General features: G+C 30.8%; 1 protein-coding gene across 1 annotated transcript; it reads right to left on the minus strand.

The window, feature by feature from the left end:
- Positions 1–1,657: 1,657 nt before the first annotated feature.
- Positions 1,658–25,572, minus strand: LOC108907314 (band 7 protein AGAP004871-like). The gene is made up of 2 exons (XM_018710938.1): positions 25,363–25,572; positions 1,658–1,948 (listed from the first exon to the last, which is right to left on the minus strand). Exons 1-2 carry the CDS (start codon positions 25,570–25,572, stop codon positions 1,832–1,834), a joined length of 327 nt encoding a protein of 108 aa, XP_018566454.1. The 3' UTR covers positions 1,658–1,831.
- Positions 25,573–26,022: the final 450 nt, after the last annotated feature.

Consider the following 26,022-nt stretch of genomic DNA (forward strand, 5'->3'; position numbering starts at 1 on the left):
TATCTTCCAAAGACCAGTAAATTTTACGAATACTTTACAAGTAGATTTTCTTACCACAAATTGATTGTACAGTTTAAAAACATTTAAAATTAGTGGCGTACGATTTTTTTTTTTTCAGAAAAGGTCTCCTACTTCCCCAATAACTATATCACTGGCGTATATTTTAGAGTAGTCCCTACTAAAAAAATGTCATCGCCCAAATTTTATCACTCAACCTTTTATGCCAGTGACGTTACAGGAAAAATAATATAATAATAATAAACTTTTAACACCCTGTATCTTTGTAGGGAAGCGTCCTATCAAAAATTTTTATAGGGCAGACGTTGATTATTTTCATCGGTAGAATATGCCATTAAAGTTTGGTCAAACTTATCATTAACACCCTGTATATTTCGTGTCAATGAAAACAATCCGTTATAATACCTACCGAGTGAATTGAATAGCCTGACATGATTTACCTCGTGCAAATTCTCTTTCAAAATTGCTAAAAATTGACAAATTTTAAAAACACTAAGAACATGTAAAAATTTTGACAACTTTTTAATTAATAAAATATTTTTTACTCATATAAAATCCTGCGTTTCTTGTGGGACACCAAATATACAGGGTGCGGCATTAGTGCTTTGAAGTACGATATCTCCGTTATTATAGAAAATATCAAAAAAGTTATTGACAAAAATTGTAGCGAACTTAAAACTGCACATTTTCGTATATACAGGATATTACGTATTACCAGAGTGAACCATACTATTTTTTAAATGGGACACCCCATATATTATTTCAAATTTAGATTAAGTTCATCTCTCCCATGCCTACAATATAGGGTTTAAGTATGTTATTTCAAAAGTTATGGTCAATTGTATGTGAAAATCATTCCCATTTCAGCGTCCTATATACCCTAAACAGAACAACTTAACAATAATTTTTTGCAGGTATAACTTTTTGATAGTGGTATAGTTTTACGAGAAAGTCATATTTCTTTATTATTGTAACAGTTGAATATAGGGCGAGCCAATACTCGAGCACATAATTTTCTCAATTTTTTTAAACGAATCGCCCTGTATTTTATTTTAAAAACTGAAAATACACTTTATGTTCTTCCATTTTTATAAAGCATTCCCTATAGCTAAAATCATAAATTTCTGAAATATTTACCATTTTATAACAAAAAGAGAGTTTTTAAAAAAATCATATTTTAACAAGTTGGTTAATATTATAAGTTTTATAACAATTTGTCACACTGTCATTTGCTCACGGCCAACTTGTTGCCGCACCCTGTATGTAATAAATAATTATTTTCGAACTTACCTTGTAATTCTAACTTCTTGAAACCATTGTTAACAGCAACGTATAGTGTTCTCAAATTATAGTAATGTCTTTCTGAATCATTGCGATTTTCCTTTTTATTTTAAAGAAATAGAGTTCTCAAAATTTGAGGGAATTATTTGAAACGATAGTTGCAAAATATATACAGCAATCAATTTTTCATAGGAACTTTCAAAATCATACATGTTTTATATTAGATAATTTTCTTATTCTTAATTGATTTTCAGAAAGCTTTTAACTTTGTTTTTTCATGATAATTAAATTTTTCTTATTGCATCACCGTAAAATATATATTAGGGAAACGTCATAAACAAAGCAATAAAAATCAGTATAGAGTAGGAAACATTTATTTTTAAAATGTTTACATAATACTTAATAATGCAAAAATATGTGAGACGTGCTGAAAACATCAAGTCAAACTTTATGTGTCGTTTAAAATTATCAATGTCTTGTGCCCTTTAAATCTTCGAACAAGTATCTCATATATAATTTATAAACACATGCCTTACAACATATTTGACTGCCCTGCAGCTTCTTTGGCTTTCACAAAATAAGTGAGCAGGTCAATCGGCAACGGAAACACTATAGTAGAATTCTTCTCCGCAGAAATTGTATTCAGGGTCTGTACAATTAAACGACAATTGAATCTCATGTTTGGTTACAATCTGTGTGATACACTGTAAGCTTTTGTGAAAAGAATTAATAAAACACAAGTGTGAAAGAAAGGGAAGGAACAATGAGTAGAAAGCATGATAGAGCTATCCCTGAAGCATGAAAATGAACTTCGTTATTGTATTTATGTGAAGAGTAATTCAACTAAAGATAATGTAGTGCTTTGAGAAATACTGTTTGTCATCTAAGCACGTATTACGCATTGTAATACATTAATGTTAGAAATCTTTTTAAACGATAATACAAAAGTAGACTGTATGACTAGTTCATTGTTTTTTTTTACATCGACTACCAATTAATAAAACATGAAATATCATACGGTCGATATACACAAACATCATTTGAGTGTCCATTTATGTAGGCATTTTGCACGTGTACATATAAAATTGGATTAAATAGTAATTACTCATATATATACACAATAATATCTATAACTTATCTACTTGTGCAACTTGAAATAAATAAATTTTATTAAAAACATTATTCCTTTACAAGTTACTACAAATACACCTCCAATTTACTATTAACATTTAACAATTTTATATTACCATTATTGTAAGTATATTCAGCCTTGTTATAGTTCTTGGCACTATAATTAAAAGATAAAATGATATTACATCAACGCCAATCACGAGCTCTTTTGGCATTGTATATAATATAAAATTATGGCTTATGTGTTTACTCTCAAATTATTCTATGACGTCTTGATCAATGCTTCTGCTTTCTTGTTACTTTTTTGTATTTACCTATAATCTATAAGATTTCTTAAAATTTCCTATAAAATTCAGACATAAAACTTGACCCAGACATGGTTGGATTAGAACCCGTTGTCCTTTAATTATTACAGAAACAAAAGCGTAAAATATATTTGGTCCCAAAACTTAAATTACTATTAAGCAGCATTATCAATGTGTCAAAAAAGTAAAAAATTTGGAAATGTGGAATCTACTTCTATGTTACGGATTATATTAAGTTGTACCAACGAATTTTTTAAATATTGCTCTATACAGGGTGATTTAAAAAAACCGCTGACAGACTTCTAGGGTAAGTAATACATGAAAAATTAAGACGAAAAGTCTTAATAAACATAGGGTCGCAAATGCCTCATTAACGAGATACAGGGCGTCAAAGTTTCCGTAAAATTAAAGCGTAAAAATGACAAAAAGAAGCTATAATCTAGTTTACTTAACTCACATGTACACATTGACATTAGTGACAGGCGATGTTTAATTTTATTTTGAATAGCACAAGCCTACTATGTGAAACTAAAATGAATGAAAATAAAATTAGATTTACAAATTTTCTACAAAGGTGTTTCTCTTAAAAATGGTTGCTTTAATCCAAATTTTGCAAGAGACCAATTCGATAGCCAATTGAACACTTTACACGAAAATAGTGCCCTTTTGACAAAATTGACCCGGTTTCTACGACACTGCTGCTCATAAAATTTTGAGCAGTACATCAAACGTTGGTCTTAAGGTGCTAACTACGCATAACAAATTTGAAATAGAAATGATCAGGCATTTTGGAATTATTGCAGACAATGTTTAATTTTACAGAAATTTAGACGCCCTGTATCTCGTTAAGGAGGTATTTGCGACCCTATGTTTATTAAAACTTTTCGTCTTAATTTTTTATGTATTATCTACCCTAAAAGTCTGTCAGCGATTTTTTGAATCACCCTGTATAATTAAAACGTCTTTCAAGTTTCATTTTACCTCTTTCAATAAATTCTCAATTATATCGTTCTATCTGTATAGAATCAAAATCACACGAGTTTCAAGTTTGTCCAGCCTTTATTTTAATAATTTTCGCTTTGGGTTTGTTCAATATAATACGTTTCATTTCTAAGTAATATCCTTTTCATCAGTTTTGAAAGATGAATTCAGTGTGTCCCGTACTGCAGTTCATCTTTCATTTATCTCTTCTTGCAGTCAAAAGCAGATCATCAACTTTTCATGACCATGTTTCAAAGTTTCTCATATTGAAAACACTATATTCTGCTTTTTTCCTGCTGAAGGAATGCCATATCTGGTTTTATGGTATATTTTAAATCGTACATCTAATTCTAAATTTCTACTAACCACGACAAAAGGAATTCTGTCAATTTTTTTTGTTATTTTATCGATGTTTTTCTTGTAGGCAAAGAATATATCGAGCACAGCAGTTTACATAAAGCTTTAATAGTTAGCAGTATCAATTCTGATATGTCCTTAAGCAATAAAGATTTTAGGTACTCTAAATTTTACATGTAACAGGTTCCTACGACAATAGAATGATCAAATACCTTTTGGAGGTACTTAACGTTTACAAAATGCTTTGAAACCTAGAGGTACAGGATATATTATGGTTGAGCTCTTCCCTATACAAATTTTGGTGAGTGTCTAAGGAAAAACAATAATTGAGAATTAAAACCATGCGTCTTTATTATAAAATTTAGATAATTACATATTATTATTAAAAATAAAAGCAATGTGCTTCTCAAACAACAAATTAATCATTTAAGAAAACATATCAAGCAGCAGCCAAATTAGGACAACAACAGTACAAATAAAACTGGCCAAATAGGAGGTCAACAAATATGTGTAATGTTATCTTGTATTTTAAGGATAGGGATTGGTTTAGAGCAAAGTAAAATACTTGGCCAAACTTCAATGAATGGTTCTACAAAATAAAAATAAAACTTAAAAAGGTGCAGTTTGAAGAGTGTTACAGATTGATATAAAACAAATACAAGAAAACAACTGAAATAATTTCATAAAAATTTAGTATGCAACCTAAGTATCTGGTTATTCACAGACTTTATTTATACTGTGTATAATTATCGTTAAACCTGCATTAAACCGAATTTTTATTAATTTTGAACAATTTGAAAACTAGACGTTTTTGAGAATTATTTTTATTGTATCGTTTGACCAAAAATTTTACCTACACACCGCACACTTATAAAATCAAAAACTATATAATACACATGCTAAAGTAAAATATATCCTTCAAATTTTGAGGCAGCAATCAGTGACCTGACATGTGAATTAAAAATGACATTTCAACCAAAACATTCAAAATTACATTTAAATGTTATAAGTATGGTTGCATCTGAACCTAATATTAATGAACTATGATGCTATAAAAATATGTAATTTTAATAGGCTCCGTCCCGTTTAAAATTACATTTTAGCTATGTAAATAATTCGAATAAAGCTTCTTATTCTATACGTTGTCCAGAATTACCATATCCAAACTGATATTATAGTGCCAGGGTATTTGCGGTAACTTGTATTAAAATTGATTCTGTTTACATTTAACAATATATTTATTTTAGTGTATATATATTTAACGCTGTAATATTATTATTTAGGTCCATTTATTTGTACATAACACAGAATATTTGATGGCTTTATCATGACCACAGCCTGTTATTAGTTTCGAGTATTTTTATTTGAAAATAACAATATAATGTTATTAACGAAGTTATCAAATAAGGAATGTGCTAGATGTGTACTGCAATATCTTGTGCTGGAAATATGTGCGAGTAGTGCACGTAAGGTGGCTACGAGTTTGGTCTATAAATTTTTAAGATTCATTGTCTACACATATCAAACTTTTAACCACATTGTATACCTACATATAAATAACCAATCACACTGCACTACTAAAAGTAAATACTTTATATTGAAGAATCCAATTAAAAATATTCTTTAATTTATTTTATTTATAATTTATTTTACCATTTTTATTTAAATTCGTTTTCTAAATATAGAAACATTGATTTTGACAATTCTTTTATGCATTTTTTAATATTAATATTACATTTACAAATAACGATAAATAATTAAAAAATGTATATTCCTTATACTACATACATTTAGATGCGTTCATACTGCTTAGTAACAAATATTAATATTCTTGTAATGTCCACGGTACAGTTGATCATAAACTATTTGACAGATAATTTCCATATATATGCTATAGAATGTAGATTACACTCACTACATCTATCATATTTTCATATACAAAACACAAATTTAAATTATTTATTAGGCTTTTATTAACTTTTAAGATATTAATTTTTTATCAGCATGATATTTAATGTTTTTTTTTATTATGTGTTCATAAACACCGACGATAAATGATTGGTCCTTGTCACTTTACGTTTGATACAGACCTTTTTGAGTTACTTTTGAACTATTTTAGCATTGAAACTTATTCCTTTGCTTCCATTGCCTTCATAAAATAAGATAGTATGTCAATCGGTAGAGGAAATACAATGGTCGAATTCTTCTCAGTGGATATTGTGTTGAGTGTCTAGTGGAATGTTAAGTATCGATTAATATCTCTGGATAATTTAGGTACTCATCGATAATGTGGATTACTCGTTCACATTTCAGCGTTAAATGAATCGTGACCTGACTGTATACTTCCCAAAAGTGGTAACGAACATAATATAGCACCATTTGCTATTTTTTACATGCGACATGAGTTTGTTGGTACATATATGTAATATTTTGTCAAATGCAACAACACGCATCAAATAAGAGAAGTAAGTAAACAAGAATATACTTTTACTTTGAATCTGTGACATTACTAAAATAATTTTTAACTGATTTGTGGATACCAAATATACGTTCAATATTTTTTTAGTTTATAATAAATACAAAGCGCATATCTACAGACATGATCCTAAAATATTAATTTATATATTATTTTTTAGTGTGCATTACATAACATGTTTATACTGATTAATATAAGGGATATAACATAGAAAACCAACAAAATTGAATCTAAAATGTATTTTGAATCCGAATCTATTGTTAGTTTTACTCCAGCATTGACAGGATTTGTGTAAATCCCAAGAAATTATTATTTGTATTAGATAAAGCCTTAATCTTATATATTTTAATAAATTGAACACTGGTTAGTCTTCCTGGCGCCTCAAGGTTAAGTTATTCCAGAAAAATCACTCATGACATACGAAATACTCTAGAAAACCAGTCATAACAAATTTTGCACTAAATCAACTAATTTATTTGGACCAGTACAAGTCTTATTGCAATGTATTTTAAGACACTAAACACGAATCTGACACTGGGTAGATTTAATCGTAGTCAAGTAAAAAAGCCAGAAATTATTGAAACCCCAGTTGGGTTACTTAAAACTTGAAATTTCTTCAGCGATACAAGCAAGAAGACTAGAAGTGATTGATGTGTAAGGATCGACGTCAGTTCTTTGGTGGATGATATTCTTATCATTAGAGTCGAGTCTGAAGAAGAAAAGATCGGAAACAGAAACAATGTTGAAGCTGAAAGGGAAAAGAGTGAAACTGAAACAGAAAGTGAAACAGAAGGAAATGATATTGAATATGTACCAGAGTTGAATGATCTGATTATAAAAGCAGGTCTTCCAAAATATGCGGCTGAATTCTTGGCTACCAAACTGAAGAGTAGAAGATCGAGAAATCAAGGAAAGGAGTTTTCAACAAAGAAAACAGTGTACTGTACAGACCTTAGGTACACAATGGAAATAAATTCGCCTGTATTTTCATTGCAGTCAACCACATTAAAAGAAAGCAACGAGTTTGTAGTGATTTGAGAATCATATGAATCATTTTGGGGCAGCAGTCAGGATTTACCAAGTATTCTGCTTCTTGTGTCCATAGGATAGTGGAAACTGAAACAATCACTACAAAAAGAAACAATGATCAACAGGAGAAATGACTAACCCAAGATGTTATTTGTCAAGACTGAACAAAAACGAAAATCATTTCCAATAAATTAACTAGTCAATTTCTGAACTTGAGTGATGCATAATTGAAAGGAGACATCTTCGACGGACCTAAAATACGAAAAATGTTCCACGAATATCATTTCATGACAATGGCATGTATTGAGAGAGCATCGTTGTTCAACACTTTTTAGGGAACTACAGAAGCCATGACTATGACACTATTGTAGCAAAAATAATAAGAAACTACTAACGTTTGGGATGTTTAATGATCCTAAACTACTTTTCTGATAACGGTGAACGCTTTCATCGAGATCTGAAACAAATTGAAGTAAGATACCGGGCTGTTGTGATGTTAATATGACGGCGGACTTGTTGTGGTTACTGAAAAGAGTAACTGAAGAGAGTAGTTGTTATTGTTTTATGATTTTCATATTAAAAGACCAAAAACTGATGTCAAGACAAATTTACTTTCTCTGTTATATTAAAGAAGGGGAATTTAAGGATTGAAAAGTAGACTCGCATTCTAATAAAACTTTGCATCTTATACCTCATAAAAGAGATTATCCCTATAGTTTCATAACCGTTATATCTCTCCAATCTCTTTGACGTTTAAAATTTTATTGCCCGGAAATGTAAAATATTATATGATTTAAAGGTTTAATAAGGTATATAATTTTATAGCGGCGATAAAAATCTCTTTCACGCCAAAGCGAAATGGCTTAGCTTCAAACACTAACTGCCAGTCTTTCTACATTAAGAAAACTTTAATGCTTTCTTTTCATTTTTTGTATTTGATGAACGTTTGATGCCCATATGCAATTTTTCAAAACATTTTCGCATTCTGGTATTAAACAGTAGCCTATATCTAACGTTATACTCTTTAAATTTTATATATAACAAGTTTGAGTTGATTTTTAAATATTAATAGAACAACCTTGATGTCAGACGACCTTTTAAATTAATTTAATATTACTCGTAAATATCGAGAAGTAGGAGAGACTTTTGAAATCAAAACATATCAAATGACAAAATGCGGATTAAATTGATGTGTCTTTTAGGAGTATAAGTTGGAAAGAAGTGAACCGTAAAATGTAAAAGGTCATAATGATCTACTCTAGAGGATATAAACATCAGATATTACGAAAAGGAATATTTAACAGTTTTTTAACCATCTACTAGAACCTTGAGGTAGAATAAAATATGATCTTAAATGGATATTTTAATGCTGCACTTTTAGTAATGATAGGAAAGGCACGAGGAAACGTTTTATTAAATGTAAAACTTCAAAGTTATATCCGCATTTAATATAAAAGTTAAAAATAACTATCCATTGTGGATATTGATTATATAATTAGTAGATGTACCCAACTGAATTCATCCCTTTAAATGCATTTTAATGATTAAATGAGTATTACCTTAATGCCAGTACTATTTTATTCATGGATATATTATTAATTATCGCTAGAATATTAAATTCAGTACATTGCATGAATATATAGCAAAATGCAGATGCATAGGGTGTGGCGTGTACCATCTATAAAAATTAGACTACAGCTTCCTAACGATATTTGTAATAAAACAGTCTTATACGAAAAAGTTCTTTTTTTTCGTAAAGTTCAATTATGGACCAAAATATTTTCTCTGGAACGGTCCTGTCCGTGTACCGTACGATGAGTTACGTGCTGTAGACGAGTCGCGTAAACAAATTTATAGAAAGATACTTCTCACTTTTTGGGGAATTTTTCAATGCAAAAGTACAAATTAAGAAAAAATAGATATTTAAAAAAAACTGATATATTCTTATAATAATAATTATTAGTAATTACTTTCTTAAATGCATTGGTTTTACTCCAAGAGATCGCAAACAAAACCACATCCGTAAGCATCTGTAGCTACCAACTGCGTGCACTAAACAAACTCCATTAAAATATGGAACAAAATGAAACATAACTTACCATTTCTAGAGAAAATGTTGAAATTGATCCCCATTAGCGCGGATACAGGCATGGCAGCGAAGCACCCAATTTTGGGAAATATTTTCCCAAATTCCAGGTATTCCCCTAATTGTGTCGGCAGCTTCAAGTATACGGTTTTGCAATTCTTCCACCGTGGCAACTGGAGTATTATAAACCAACGACTTCAAGAGACTCCAAAGATAAAAGTCCATTAGAGTTAGATCGGGTGCCTGACGTGGTCACGGCACAGGACCAAAGCGTCCAAACCATTGCGGAGGATACATATACATAATTCAGGCAACCGGTTCCCCAAAAAGTCAGCATATGTTGGTGCATTTAGTCGTTCTTCAAAGAAATCGGGACCCACAAGTGCATCGCCTATTATGCCAGCCCAAACATTTACCGAGAACCGATGTTGAAAATGAGTTTCCCTAATCGTATGAGGATTTTCATAGGCCCATATGTGCATATTATGGAAATCCATTTCATTACAGGTAAATGTCGCCTCATCTGCTACACAAACATAAGCAGGAAAGTCTACTTGCTTGATTGGCACATTGCCATAAAAACCATCTGCAGAAACGCATTCGTCGATCACAATCCCGGGGTAAAATCTGTTGAACTGGTTGCAGATGATAGGAGTGCAACAGCTGGCGCCTTAAGATACGATGTACGGTACGAGATGAGGTTCCTACTTGCTGTGCGAGTAGTAGAGTACTAATTGTACGTCAAAATTTTCCAACACTGCATCTTCAACATTAAGGTTCACTTGCTGACCGTGTCCTTCTGCTCGAAGAATAACACTTCCCGTATCACGCAGCCGCTGAACCCCCTGTAGGATTGTATTTGCACATGGGGGTTGCACCATACACTAACACCATATCGACACGTTCGGAAATAGTAAATGCATTGTTTTTTCGATTCAAAAATCTAGTTTGTGCACAAACTAAAAAATTAAGCAAAGTAAGAAATAAGAATCTCGTGTTTAATGTAATCGGCACGCTATTATTATTTTTTACTTCTTTATAAAAATTACACTGTCACTATCGCGGAATTACAAAATAAAAACTTTTGTCTGGAATCTTTCACATTTTAACATTGATGGGTCGATGGACGATGCTTAATATTTAATAATTAAGTGAATAATGAATTCAATACAAATACAAAATCAGTTGACTGCATAAATAAGACTTTTCTATTACAAATATCATCAGGAAATCGTAGTTTAATTTTTATAGATTATACACACTACACCCTGTATACTGCTCATGACTCTATTTCTTGACTGAAACATCATGCTGATTGTAATTTCGGAATACATATATTCTCCATAAATACAATAACTGATTAGAGGTATGCCACGATTGAAGTGCCTTTTGATGAATGATGAATATGGCAGCAGTCTATTAATTTAATAAAATGGCGCTCGCCTCCTACCGCCTGAATTATTCAAATTGTTGGAGAAACGTGTACAGCGCCTGCTGAAATGAGAAATACTACAAAAATATTTCATCCTGGCGCATTCGCCATTTTCTTCAATATTTTCTCCGTCAATATTTTGTATTCGTTGGTGTACAATAACAAACTTTATCAATGAATAACTATTGTTAATAATGAATACAGAGAAGGAAATTCGTTTCTAGGTGTAAATACTTATGCAATCATGAAACGTTCACATATACATAATTATGTTTTTGTTCCGGATTCAAAATAATAAATTTAAAAAAAATACCTAACTTTAAGTCCAAATACATAAGTACTATACAATACATACAACAGATATAAACAATAACTGGTAAATAAAACAAATATGATTTGTGTGTATAGTAAAAAAATGTATGGTCGGTCTTCATACTTTTGATAATTAAATATCATTTGATATAGGGGATGCCATTACTAAATTTGTACGATGTGTGGGTAATTGTAAAGCAGAGTGATATCTAGAATTAAGTGTAGGAATGTGATATAAAATCTCTGAAACTAATGAGTCTGGATTTAAAGTATTATTTATAATTTTAAAAAGGAGTCTAATTGGAAACATAACTCGCCTACGATAGAGACTTAAAATTAAAACAATAAAGCAATAATTCTTTAAGTGTACTACGAGGAGGATAAATTCTATAACTAATAATGTTAATAGTCTCTATCTGCGTTGTATCTACTTTCTCTAATTGAACATTACAAAACATGATAAATGAGACTCGAAACAATCGATGGATGTTGTAATTTGTAACGCACAAATGCTACATACAATATATTTAGAATATCTCCGTTTTAAAAGTCTTTAGAATTACGCGACATAAACCCTAAATTTTTAAAGGCAGGTTTGGTTAATAAACTAATATGTTAATCAAACGACAATCTAACATAAAATGTTACATCACGGTCAGTAAATCAGGTAAGTAGCTCTAATTAGAAAAGATTCATTAATTTTATAATCAAAATAAAGTAAATAGTTTAATTTTTATAGATTATACATGCCACGCTCTATATATTTTGTAATTAAATAATATATGATACCTATTTGTTCTTTACTTTGATCTATTGCTTTGAGTTTATATTTAATTCTAACTAAACCCATTTTGAAATATGCCTCGAGTTGTACCGACCCACACAGTGTGTTTAAATTGTTTTCCACTATTTTTGGGGCTACCTTATCTTTCTCTATAATATTTTTCCGAAAACGGATATTAAGGGAGATAGACATGATAATATTTATTGTTTAATGATATTCTTTTATGGAAAAAGGCACCGAAATAAATGGATTTAAAAAAGAACATAAGTTTATTCATTTTAAGGGTGGTGTGGTGCTCAATTTGAACATTAATTGTAAGTATCTAAATATTTTAATAACGTTACTTTTAAAATTACATTTTTCTGAAATTAAGATTTCTTCTTGTAGTGATCGTAGAATATGGTTTACAGGCAAAATCACATCGTAATTTCTAACGGGTAGTCTGGTTTGTACTATAAAAATCACTTATCACTATATCACTTCGTAGCTCAAAGACAATTGAACATAAAATTTAATAACAAACAGAAACTGACCAAGCTCGGTGTTTTTCACGAAACTTATTCGTTTTTGTCCCACACATAATATTCGGAACGTATGTACACTTTCATTTAGTTTCGGATCGACGAATTATCACACAATAAAAGCTATTCATTGCCAAATAAGGAAGTTGGCTCAAATAGGAAAATGAATAATGGTCTCAAAGTTAGCGACTGCAGTTAGAGTGACTACATATTATACTTCCTCGAACTGAAAAGCATTTCTCTCTTCCTCTTAATAAATGAATTCATTCCAGTGCTGACATTTAAAGCAAACTAAAATAAATAAAATTAGTTTCTCAAATTAACGAAATTACTTATTCGTACACTTGAAGCGCAAGCAAGTTTGATCGAGAAAGTTTCATAGTCACATAATGCAATTAAAAATAATGTATTCGGTTGCTAGAGAGTAGTGCCTCAACGTATGTTTTGACAAAGAAAATCTAATTGTAAATTGTTCAGTATTTCTCGCAGTAGAGGAATAGAGAAGACATATAATTAAATACAGCCTACAACAGAAAGCGACTTAGGTAATACGAAAATATCACTGGTATCACACAAGGCAAAATATAGTTTTTAGCTCTGCCATTATTAAGATAAAAATGTAAGAGAGTACTTTTTAAGCCTCGGAATATTAATTAAGTAAAATTTTCCACGCGGTTCTAATAAATGTTTATAATTAATATCTATGAAATGAAATGGAACGCCATTTTTATCTTTATGATTAAGTTTTTAATCCAGACTAAAAGGTATCAACGAAATACCCGTACAAAGCTGAACGCAATTTAAAAAAAAAATGCGCAGTCCGTTTCAAAGGTATCCCTTATCTAGTCTGCCATGGAAATTCCGGCACGTGAGAATATATTGCGCTGATGAAACTGATTGAGGAAGATAAATTCTGCACTACGGGGGACTTCGGGGATCATTATAGTGATATATATCGCCTGTTGGCACACGAATATGCTAAAATGTAATTTATTTTAATGCGCAATTTTTTATACGCAATTGTACCGCAATCAGTGCAGATGTGGAAATATGATAAATAATTGCGTTCGCATTTTTTGTTCATTAACATGTGATACTAATATGAATACGAACAGCAAATTATTTTTATTTCGTTTACCAGAGTAAATTATTCAACTTAAAAAATTTTAGGTCAATTCATTAAACGAGTTATTTTTGGATATAAAAAAGCAGTTTATGCCATTTCTGATATACATCGTTAAGAGGAAAATATTATTAGAATGGTTATACATGTTTTAAATAGACTATTATGCGTATTTGTCGAGTTTATGCATAGATACTATCCATCATTGTTTCAATATATTTTAACGAAACGTCAAATGGTATTATGAGCATGTAAACCATTTAATAGCAATCGTATGAACTCTAGAATGCATAGGCAATTTAATCAAATCATTAATTACATAATTGAGAATAATGGAATTTAGTTCTCCATTTGCCTCATATGTATCTACCTTCCGTTCTATATAATGAATTTTCCAATATTTCGTAGATATAGGCCTATTCTAATTAGTCAAAATAAGTCCTTTTAGCTATATTGACGTGTTTTTTCCCAAATGAAACTGAATTGTTTTATCCAGTTTAAATAAAATTTGATATGATGGTACATGTCGTTTTTTGACGTAGTAACTGAAGAAATAGTGTCATGGAAATGGAAGAATCAGGTACCGCCATTCGTAATCAAATTGCTCATTTATTTTGCTTGATTTTGTAACTTCAGTATATTGTAATAAATATTTTTTTCATTGATATACTGCAATAAAAAATATATTTATCATGTCTATTACATAGTTTCCTTATTCTTCAATGCTGAACAAAAGTTTCACATCAAGTTCATGTAATTTAATGCTCTTCAAATACGATTAGGTAGTGTCGATAGAAGTTTAATATCCTGTATAATCGAAAATAATTTTAGAATATAAAGAAATTGAATTGGTGCGACTTTTTCTCAAGGCGATTTTTTTTTGTATCATTGGTATTAACAGAGCTTCGGAAGAATCATTCTTAAATAGAAAACTCTGTATATATGTATGATCCACGACTGGTTACTTTTTATTGCAAAGAATGTCTTAAGCCCAATATGTTCGCGATTTCGCGATACAATGAGTGGAATTTTAATTAAAAATAGAATTGTTAGTTTTTATATTAGGTCAATTACAATTAAGTATATTAGGGAAAAAGTTTATCCTTTCTAGAAAAATTTACGCAGCCCACATTTACATTTCACTGAATATTTCCATATCAATTCCAACGGCTATTATATTCCAAATCCTTTATGAAATTCTAATAAACGTGATATGAACAAACAGAATATAAAAATATAGTCGATAATAAATTGGATTTCCGTCCCTATTATTAAGCGGAATTTAATAAAGCAAACATTTTTCAATGGAATAGTGATCAATTAAATTTTGGTTTCCATCACCTCATCACATATTCTACTGCTAAAGTGTGCAACTGGATTGTTTTGTTCTTCCTCATTTTGAAACAAAAAGGCATAAGAAAAACAACATTTTGAGAAAAACTAGGTGGATTTCACAAGGTCTGACGACACTTGGAGTGTACGATAATTCAATAAACATAGAAAACTAAAAAAAAAAATGTAAATACATTTGGAACGAATACATTGAAGATTAATTTTTCGAGACAAAACGTTTGAATCCGATTCGAGCTGAGGCAGTATAGTATTGGGGGTCACGAAAGCTAGCAAAAATGTAATAAATTTTGCAGGGTTGTATTTAATAAAAATTAAGTTGATGATGGTCCTGGAGAGACGCAACGTTACATATAATAATGATGCCATTCGATAGAGGGCAAAAAGTTGCCATGAGAAAGTGTTCTTGTTTCAATATCACCTCAAACAAGGCTGAAATGAAACAAAAACGGATTTCCAAAATTTCGGTTTTTTCATAAAGTGATAAAAATAATGATGCAACGATATGAATTCCTATGATGCTTTAAGGTGGCCATATTCCTGGCCGAGATACAGTGAAATTTCTGGCGTTTTTAGGTACTGAAATCTTTAAAAGTAAAACGTGTAGAACAAAAGTAAGCACAAAAATAAAATCCTTGATGTTTTGTTTATTCATTGTTACCATTTAAATTTACTCAAATAAAATAATAACTAAAAAACGTTTGTAAAACATGCGTTTGCTGTTATTCTAACCCCACATTTTAAGAATTATTTTCAAGTACTTATAAATAAAAGTAAACAATTTTATATGTAGGACTAAGCAAGTAAATGTTATAAGAATATTTACATATGGAATTATATATAAAAAAAAGTTAGTATTTTCGAAGATTTCAGTACCTAAAACCTTGATTGTTTGATCGTTTTTTGCACCTGTTTATTCGTTTTACTGCGGCGTCTTCCTTTTATTTGATAAGCTTTAGATTATTCAGTTATTAAATGTTTGAAATTATTTGTCTTTGCGGAAAACACTATTTAACGAATATGGGGCCCTTAAGAAATTAAATAGTAATTTCACAAGGAAAGTGTAAATTATTTTTACTAAAGTACAAAATTGCCATTTTTTCACATTAATTCAAAAAACAGTAAATGAGCAAAAAAATTAAAATAACATACAAAGTGATAAAAATAATGATGCAATTATATGAATTCCTATGATACTTTAAATTAAATAGTAATTTCACAAGTACAAAATTGCTATTTTTTCACATTAATTCAAAAAACAGTAAATGAGCAAAAAAATTAAAATAACATACAAAGTGATAAAAATAATGATGCAATGATATGAATTCCTATGATACTTTTTGAAAAACTCGATATATCGGAGTTAATGACGAACAAATTCATAAATTAAAGCTTTAGTTGATGAAATAAATCATAAGAATTTTTCTGTTTGCTGGTAGTGAAAAATTGAAAAACACAAAATTAAAACTCATTTAATGCTTTGTGACAGGAAAGCTGCTATTACAATTTCCTATAGTCTATAAAAAATATTTAACCATTGCTCATTCAACCATTCAACGACCTCTAAATCGAAAAACCCTGTATATGAGTACAAGGTCCAGATATCTTTTTTAAATTAAATTGATTAGTCTCCGAAAAAAGTAAAATATCCCAAAATTATATTAAATTCCTTTTTGAATAAAAGTTTTCCACCTAGTTGTCTTAAATATACGCACAACAAACTTACAACCCTTACATTTTCATGTTCATCATCAAGCATTTCTAAAACCGTCCATCTTTCCCCAAAGAGACAGTATTTCCATTAGATGTTGCTCTTAAAGAAGTTCTATACACTTAAATATTGTACTATTTTAATTACGTCTGCTGACACAGCGAAGACGGTTAGTCCAAAGAACTAAAAGGATTGGTTTACTATTTCCGACATTGTGATGAATCACTTTTTTTACTTCAGTAATGTTATAAATAATTTGATTGTTTACTTTCACACATGATGCTTATGGCTTTAAGTTTCACTGCCACCGTATTAACATTGAAATATTCTTGTCAGGTCACGGATCATTGTAACTTTGTAGCTCTAATGGAATTTGGGAATCAGCACTAAAACACATATATTTATTAACTGAAACGAGCGACCAAAACCGCAAACATGAATTAATTTAATTTCATAAATCAGTCAGTTTATTGTACTGACCTAAAACTGTATCTGTCATATATAAAAGTTAATTATGATTAATTAACACGTATGAATTGATCCCAATCAGTGAAATGCTTAGCCAAAGTTTTGGTACCTCGTTTCTGTAATACATTTTGCTACTGGCATACAGCTTTAGCTACATCTAATACATAATACAATGCTGATACAACCTCTCGCGGTTATTAAACTAGCTTTAGAAGCAATTTACTGGAGAATAATTCGATTCGATTCGCTTTGATTTCAACATTCTTTACGAGATTGTATATATGTTAATTTTTCAGTCATGGTTTATAATTAAAAGGCGTATTTCACAACATTAGCAAAACTAATTACCTAAAATATGTATCACATTTCGTACTATTATATTTTGGTAATTCAGTCAATACCTTTAAATAAGGATTTAAGATAGTGGTTTAAAATTCAGCTCGTATCTTACAAGGACAACTTTCAGCGAAATTTTAATACTGAGAAAAAGAAAAAATAAGATGTTTTAAATTCCACCCACGTCCTAAGGGAGGAATAACTTTCAAGTCCTTTTCCTGACAGAATCCTTTTTTACATAAAAAATTATAGCATGTGATATTTAATAAAAAGTATGTGTGTCTCGACTCCTACAAAAACAATGATAAATGTTCACTCCACTGTGTTTTGACAATACCTACATTGGATACTTTAAATTACTGTCAATGACTAGCTCGTCTATTACTTATTAATTATAAATATTAATTACCGTATCTTGTAATTAGGCAAGTGCCTATTGGATATGTATTAAATAAGTAAACAAGTAAATAAATAGATAACTTCCTTTGACGGGAAATTACGACTTTTATTAAGAATTCACTCCAGTTAGCCTAATGTCTTTGAATTATGAGCCCTAGTAATGAAACAGGACTTAAGTAATATTTTTTATATTTGATTTTAATATCGATAAAGGACAGATAATAATCTTGAAATATGACCGCAGTAAAAAAATTATGGTGATACAGTCACGACTAAGCCATGACGTGGTCGAATATTCATTAACATTGAGGACTGGAAACTTTTGAAATAAATAGTACGGCTGGAGATATAAAGCAAAGCAATAAGCAAGGCAAGCAGAATAATCTATCACCACCGCATGTTCCGTAACTTTAAAAGAATCGTTGGTTTTCGCTGCTTAGCACTTCGCTTTGCTCTCTCAACCTAAATGTTTTCAGCCTATAGGGATATGAATTACCAAATATGAACGTATATATCCCTGAAACAGGGAATGTGTACACTTTGGGAGTTTTGTAACGTTAAACAAGTAACTGAAATTGGAGATTAAAATATAAATGTATGTTTACCGTACCCAGTTAAGCTTGGGACACATTATTAACACGAGTCGATTCTACGCAATTACGACTCTGTTAGTAAAGTTGAAAATTTACTAGATGAAATTAATCAATTAGTTAAATGATTTGTTTATCAACATACCAATGTTTTACCTTTTACAATTAACTCAGAGTATACTTGATTCAACTGATAAATAAACATAGGCAACCAATGTGAAAAAAGTATATACTGGCTGAACCCAAACCTGCAACCTAACTCATTGCATTCCATCTTTCTGACGTAAGCCCTAACCCTAATTCCTAACAGGTACCTTATTATGTGTTGCATACTTATTATATTGCATACGTTATTCAACACTCATGCAAATTATCATTGACAAATTATTATCAACAATTTCTCTAACGTAATGTTATTTACAAAATATTGCGTTTAAAGTTCTGTTAATAGATTCTTAGATTCTGTTAGTAGACTCTGTTAGTAGATTCTGTTAGTAGATTCTTAGTTCGTAGATTCTATTAGTAGGTTCTTAGTTAATAGATTCTTACTTAGTCTGATTCTGTTAGTTCTTCTTAGTTAGAAGAGTCTGTAGTATTGTTAGTAGACTCTGTTCTTCTTAGTTAGTAGATTCTGTCCTTCTTAGTAGATTCTATTCATCTTAATTAGTAGATTCGTCACTACGGTAGCGTAGACGGTCGCGCATATGGTGGCAAGCATTTCTCGGCCAGAGTTCCTATTCTTGTCCGGGTTCGATCCCCGGCCTCGACAGTGGCATTGTCGATTTATAATGGGTGTATGTCCAAGTTTTTTCAAGTGTAGCCTCCTTCCTCATAACCTTTGGCTTTGGAGTAGGGGGTTGTCTCATTTCTGTGGTATGTTTTATGTTTATGTTTATATCTGCTTTTTTTTTGTTCCGTTCTGTTGTGTTAGTAGATTCTGTTCTGTTCTGTTAGAAGATGGTGTTCTGTTACTAGATTCTGTTCTGTTAGTAGATTATGTTCGGTTAGTAGAATCTGTTCCGTTAGTTCTATTAGTAGATTCGATTTTATAAGTAGATTTCGTTACGTAGTAGATTCTGTTATTCTTAGTAAGTAGATTCTTACGACTAACCACAGAATCTATTAACTAATAGATTCTGTTCTTAGTAGATTCTGTTAGTTCATTCTTCTGTTAGCACATTTTTAACTCTGGGTAGATTGTGGGACTGTCAGATATTAGAAATACGAGATCGGGTTAGTATCTCTGTCCTTTTTTATCTTATGGTTTTAGGTCACTACAAGTTAATTTTGTTAAACTCTTATTATGCTTCTTTAAAATAATATAATAAATATTTCTGCAAACCGTCTCGACATGAGTACGTAAAAAATAATGTGTCTTAAGCTGATTTCATTAATCCTACATGCGGAGAACTCTATTAATATTAGTATTACAATCGTACATCCATAATAACATGGCCACTTTCTTCCTCTAATCTGCATGATTCTTTAATTTTAAAGACATTGATTTTGATTTTTTAAAGTGATTGGTGTCAACAATGGTTTATTCAAGCATTGTATGGTTCCTAGAACCGTTTGCTTGTAACAAAATTAGATATTTTTTAATGTGCTTATTACCAGAGTCATATTTACAAAATATATAGCAATTAGTTAGTTACTGTCAATGTAATCGAAATTTTAATTTGCAAAATGTATCGCAGGCTCTTAGTCTAAGTGGTTTATATACTAATTTCGTAAAGAATGGTATCTTCAAAGTAGTTCCTTGCAATATAACGCAATATATGCGCCTAAAGGGATATATGCTAAAGCACTAATTAAAGTACAGATAGGCACAAATAAGTTTGAGTTTCTGACTGCGCGAGATTGAAAAAGAACGCAATCGGCTAGAAAGAATAAGAAGTAGATGCGACGATTTGGGGTAGAAGCGTTTCCCTTGTCGTAGCCAATACGCGCTTGTGGGCGGAGCAAACTTATTTGTGTACGTAAAACAGATTTTAGCGCACAACGAACTTTCATGTTCTAGCTTTTTACGTAATAACATTGCAGAAAAGCTGAAGCATTTATCTACGCAGTTTAAGGAAAAAGAAATTATCAATAGGGTTTAACGATTCTTTATAGGGTTTCCATACGTAAATATGTACAAAATTTCAACCCAGGAGCTAATTACTAGACTATGTATAAGATCTAAGTTAAACTGATAATGATGAAATTAGAACTCAAAGACAACTAACTGTCATCAATACTAAGTCATCAAACCTTTTATTTAATGAATTTGCCTACTTTGTCATGTTAAAAGAAATATATGTGAAAAGGATAAGAGTACGTGCAGAAAGATTCAGCAGGAATATGGTGTATGTTATTTTATCTGTTAATATTCTAACAGGTCATAGTAGAGGTGATTTCTCATAAAATCACACAAAAAAGTATATTTCTATTCTAATGCTGTTTACTATCATTTAGGTTAAACTTCAATAAAAAAATAATGGACGGTAATTATATTCGCATTATTTTCATGTCAAAAGTTGCCACAATAGATTTATGTTTGACATTTTTGTATAACGACAAATAAAGTTTATCGATTTGAAATAGTTCGTGTATCAGAGCACATTACTATTAGACAAGTACATAATTTAATGGTCTTAAAATGTAAGAAATTATAGATAATGAAAGAATTTGATATATAATTATTTGATTTGACAACAATGACATTTCCTAGTACTTAGAACCTTATGCTCGTTTGAGCAATAAGTACCATTATTTTTGGGAATGTGAGAAAAATTAAAAAGAATAGATTCAGATTTGTACATTCTTTAGAATTTAAATAATGGGGGATAGATTGCGACGTTAAAACTTCCCAATTGATTAATAAGATATTTATTATTCCGATAGAATGGATCATGGAAAACTACAACAAGGCAAAACATCTATCTTGTTAAAAGTATAGATATGAAATCTAGAAAAAATATTGAGAATATTCTAGTCAAACAGGATTCTGAACGAAGAATTCTGGAGGAGAACGCAGCAAGACCACATAAGCAAAGAAATTAGAAATACGAGATGGAAATGGGATAGTTACACAATTCGGAAAGCTGACATGATAAATATTACCAAGTTTTGAAATACCATCTAGTTTTGAAATACCATCGAGGGCAATGAAACAAGATACACCAGCAAAAACATGAAAGAAAACTCTAACGAAAAATAATTGCCTAAGAAACATCATGAAACAAATGTATAAACATAGCACTCTAGGCCGAACTTAAATAGATAGATTTTTACAGAATGCATGATTCTTTCGCAGTAAAGTATATAGATAAAGCTGAAAGAAGAATCTTAAAATGTTGTTATTATTATTTCAGTTAGAAAAAGTATGTCTAACTGTAACTGTGCAAGAAGAATCTCTCTGACATCAGCAGCAATAGATTTTGTTCAAAATTTACATATAAATAACTACCTTCTCCGTGAGAATGAATGTCTGTATCAACTGTTCATGAATAACTATTAAAAATCTACTCTTAGGGAGCATCTTAGAAGGAAATAGTAGTCTTTTTTATTTGTATATACTTCGATGTGAGAAATCCCCGAAAATTTATCAAATCATAGCTGTTAACACTTTGTGAATTGGATTTTGTTTTTGTTTGTAATATTTGCTTCATGGAAATTCGTAACGATGATATCACACTTCTGTGAATATATCTCTAAGACGAGTGTCGTACATAATTTAAATTCACCAGACCCCTACTTATACGCAGGAAATTGTTTTTATAGGTCAACGGCTGCATTTGCGACAGATGGCGGAATAGATATAACGCGCTTAAATCGCCAAAGGGACTGGAAGACGTATTAGCATAGAGGATTACACTAGGAAGGTTCTTTTAGACACAAAGGAACCAAGAAAAACTTTTAGCAAACATCAAGAAAGTGAAACAAACCAATAAGTACGTCTGATACAAAATCGGAAATATACGGGATGCTTCTTAAATCATCTAAAATGATGAGTGTTCTCCAAATTTAGGAATTTTTAACACGATGTGGAACTCGTAATATAAGATGTAGTCCAGTCATTATAAACATGAAACAACCTGTTTCGGGAAAAAAATGCTATTAGAAGTTTCTCTGCGGAATATTGTCCGGAAACATATTATAAACAATATATCAAAAGATCAACTCGAGGCTAGTTGGGAAACTTTGTTTAAACAATGGTCAAAGTTATGGAAAAGTAGTTTTTTGACTCGCGTAAAAAAACTATTATTCATAGCAAAAAAAGTTTACACAAAAAAGGTAGGCATTAAATAAGCCTATAAAATGAGACAAGTCCGATTAAATTCCGATAATTTGTTTATGCGCAAGAGCTCAAAAATGGTCGAAAACGGCCGTTTTTTTAAATTGCTAATAATTAATGCAATTTTCATCGCAGACACTTGAATTCAGGATTTTTGAGACTTTTTACACTCATAAGTGGTAACAATTTCAACCCGAAAGCTTCCTTGGTTTGGCGTTGGCGGAATTTGTTATCTAAGAAGATGCTATTTTCAATTCATTTTTCCCAAGCTCAAAGGCGTTGTATAGTTTCGATCATTAGTTGTTTATGTACCTAAATAGTTGTATTAACATATGCATTTACTGAGAATTTAATTTTTCAAATTTAATTTGTTTAAAAATTACTGAAAAAATGTTAATATTTATTGAATTGTTAAGATAGGTAATTATTATAAAATAAAATAGTAACCTCTTTACTTTAGTTTTCTTCGAATTTAAAAAAAAATCGTTGTTGTAAGTTGATTAGAAGCTTAGATATTTTTTTTTTTTATTTAATCGCAGTGACCTTAATTATTAATATTAAGAGCCGAAATTTGGAGAGAGTATACATTAAGAGCTATATTTTCATGTCCTACATTAACATTAAGGTGAATTCAACTATTTAATTGCAAAAAAGAAGATAGCGGCGATGCGTTCTATTACTCGGTCTAGCGAACGCGTGGGGAGAGCGAGGCGGAGCATGCGCGCTACGCGCCTGGTTGCGCGCAGGAAAATGATCGAGCGGCTTCAAATCGATGGAGCTGGAAAAATTAGCCATATCTCGGTTAATAATGAACCTATCGAGATGATTATTTTTTTAATTTGTGGTAGCGCGAAAATTCATGAGCATTGAAGCTATTGTATTAACATTATTTCAACCCGAGATTTAATTTTTTATTTAGCCTCGCTCTTCCCACTCGTTCGCTAGACCGAGTAATAGAACGCATCGCCGCTATCTTCTTCTTTGTAATTAAATAGTTGAATTCACCTTAATGTTAATGTAGGACGTAAAAATATAGCTCTTAATGTATAATCTCTCCAAATTTCGGCTCTTAACAATTAAGAACACTGCGATTAAATAAAAAAAATGTCTCAGCTTCTACTCAACTTAGAACAATGATTTTTTTTTAATTCGAAGAAAAATAGTACTAACTAAACTATATACTAGTCATTTTTAAACAAATTAAATTTGAATAATTAAATTCTCAGTAAATACATATGTCAAAACAACTATTTAGGTGCAAAAACAATGAATGATTGAAACTCTACAACGCCTTTGAGCTTAGGAAAAATCAATTGAAAATAGCATCTTAGATAACAAATTCCGCCAACGCCAAACTAATGAAGTTTTCGGGCTGAAATTTTTACCACTTATTAAGGATGCAAAGACCTTCAAACATCCTGAATTACAAGTGCCTGTGATGAAAATTGCATTAATTATTAGCAATTTAAAAAAACGGCCGTTTTCGACCATTTTTGAGCTCTTGCGCATAAACAAATTATCGGAATTTAATCAGACTTGTCTTATTTTACAGATTTATCTAATACCTACCTTTTTTATATAAACCTTTTTTCTCTATGAATAACAGTTTTTTTACGCGAGTCAAAAAACCACTTTTCCATAACTTTGACCATTGTTTCAACAAACTTTCCCAACTAGTCTAGAGTTGATCTTTTGATATTTTGTTTATAACACGTTTCTAAACAATATTCCGCAAAAAAACTTCTAATAGTATTTTTCCCCGAAAAAAAGCTATAATGAGTGGCCTAATAATTTTATCCAAAATCGCATATATCTGGAATAAGTCGAAAATAATCTAACAATGAATTCATATCAATTCAAGTTGGGGTGGTTCACTGTAAAGTAACGAACACGATAAGACAGGAACAGTTTTATCCATACCAATGTCAAAGGGTACAAATGTTACAACCTTCACCTGAGATCTTCGAAAACATTCAATTAAATTCTTATCGCTAGCCAACTTACAATTAATTAATTAATTAATTAATTAATTCAGCTTTGTATTTTCAATATTTGAAGTTAAATTTTCCTAGATGAAAAATTTCTGAGAGGTGGAGGTGGAGATGACCAGATCTGAAAACCATGAATTTCTTTTTCGAAGTTCCTCTATTTGAAAGAAATAGTTTACCACGAACTTATTTATGCAGGAAAAATGTTGTCAACGTTATTTTTTTATTTTAGTTAACCACGTTCAGACTGATGTGTGAATACGAAATCTAAAATTTGCAAGTATAATAAAGTAACATACACCATATTGAATGAAAGCGGCGGTAGCAGGAATGTATTCGGAGAATCTCAAAAGCCGGCATGCCAGTCAGAAGTGCAACAGGGATTGAAAGAAAGTAATAAAGTACCTGCAAATAGCGGAGCTGTAAAGCTGCCGGGGAATCGCCGATCACTTCAGAAGCTTCTCGCAGAGCTCTGGAGGCCTTTTGTTCACCCTCGGCGGCGATTACCTTAGCACGAGCTTCTCTGGCTGCCTCGGCTTCGGCTGCCATGGCTCGCTGTAGCTGGATCGGTAGGCGGACGTCTTTGCTGTAATCCAGAAAAGATTGCATTGGCATCTAAGAGGATATATCAGTACCTTTTTAGATTCAAATCAGATTTCAGGAAGTATTGCCCATAAGCCTACTACGTTAAAAGCCTATTACTAACTGCAGGGTTAAAAAATACAGGGTGTGCGGTAAGCATCTGCTCTCAGGACCCTCAAGTATAGACGTCCAATTAACACTTGTTTTTTTCTAATGATGCCCCTAACGGAGATCGAACCCCAAACATGTAGATACGTAATAATTTAAGATTTGGGTTCTAACTTTAAATCCACCTTGTAAGTTTATTTCGATAAAATTTTTAACGCAATAAATTACAAATAAGTATGCGTGATTTGATGTTAAAATTGGTTTGCTACTATTACAAGGTTTGTAGAAACAAACTTGCATATTTTTTCAAAAGTTTTACACATGATTTTGAACTAAAAATATTATTTTTAGATAATATTAACATTTTCTTTTGAA

This window comes from Anoplophora glabripennis, unplaced genomic scaffold (genome assembly GCF_000390285.2).
Source record: "Anoplophora glabripennis isolate ALB-LARVAE unplaced genomic scaffold, Agla_2.0 scaffold97, whole genome shotgun sequence".
Taxonomy (NCBI): domain Eukaryota; kingdom Metazoa; phylum Arthropoda; class Insecta; order Coleoptera; family Cerambycidae; genus Anoplophora; species Anoplophora glabripennis.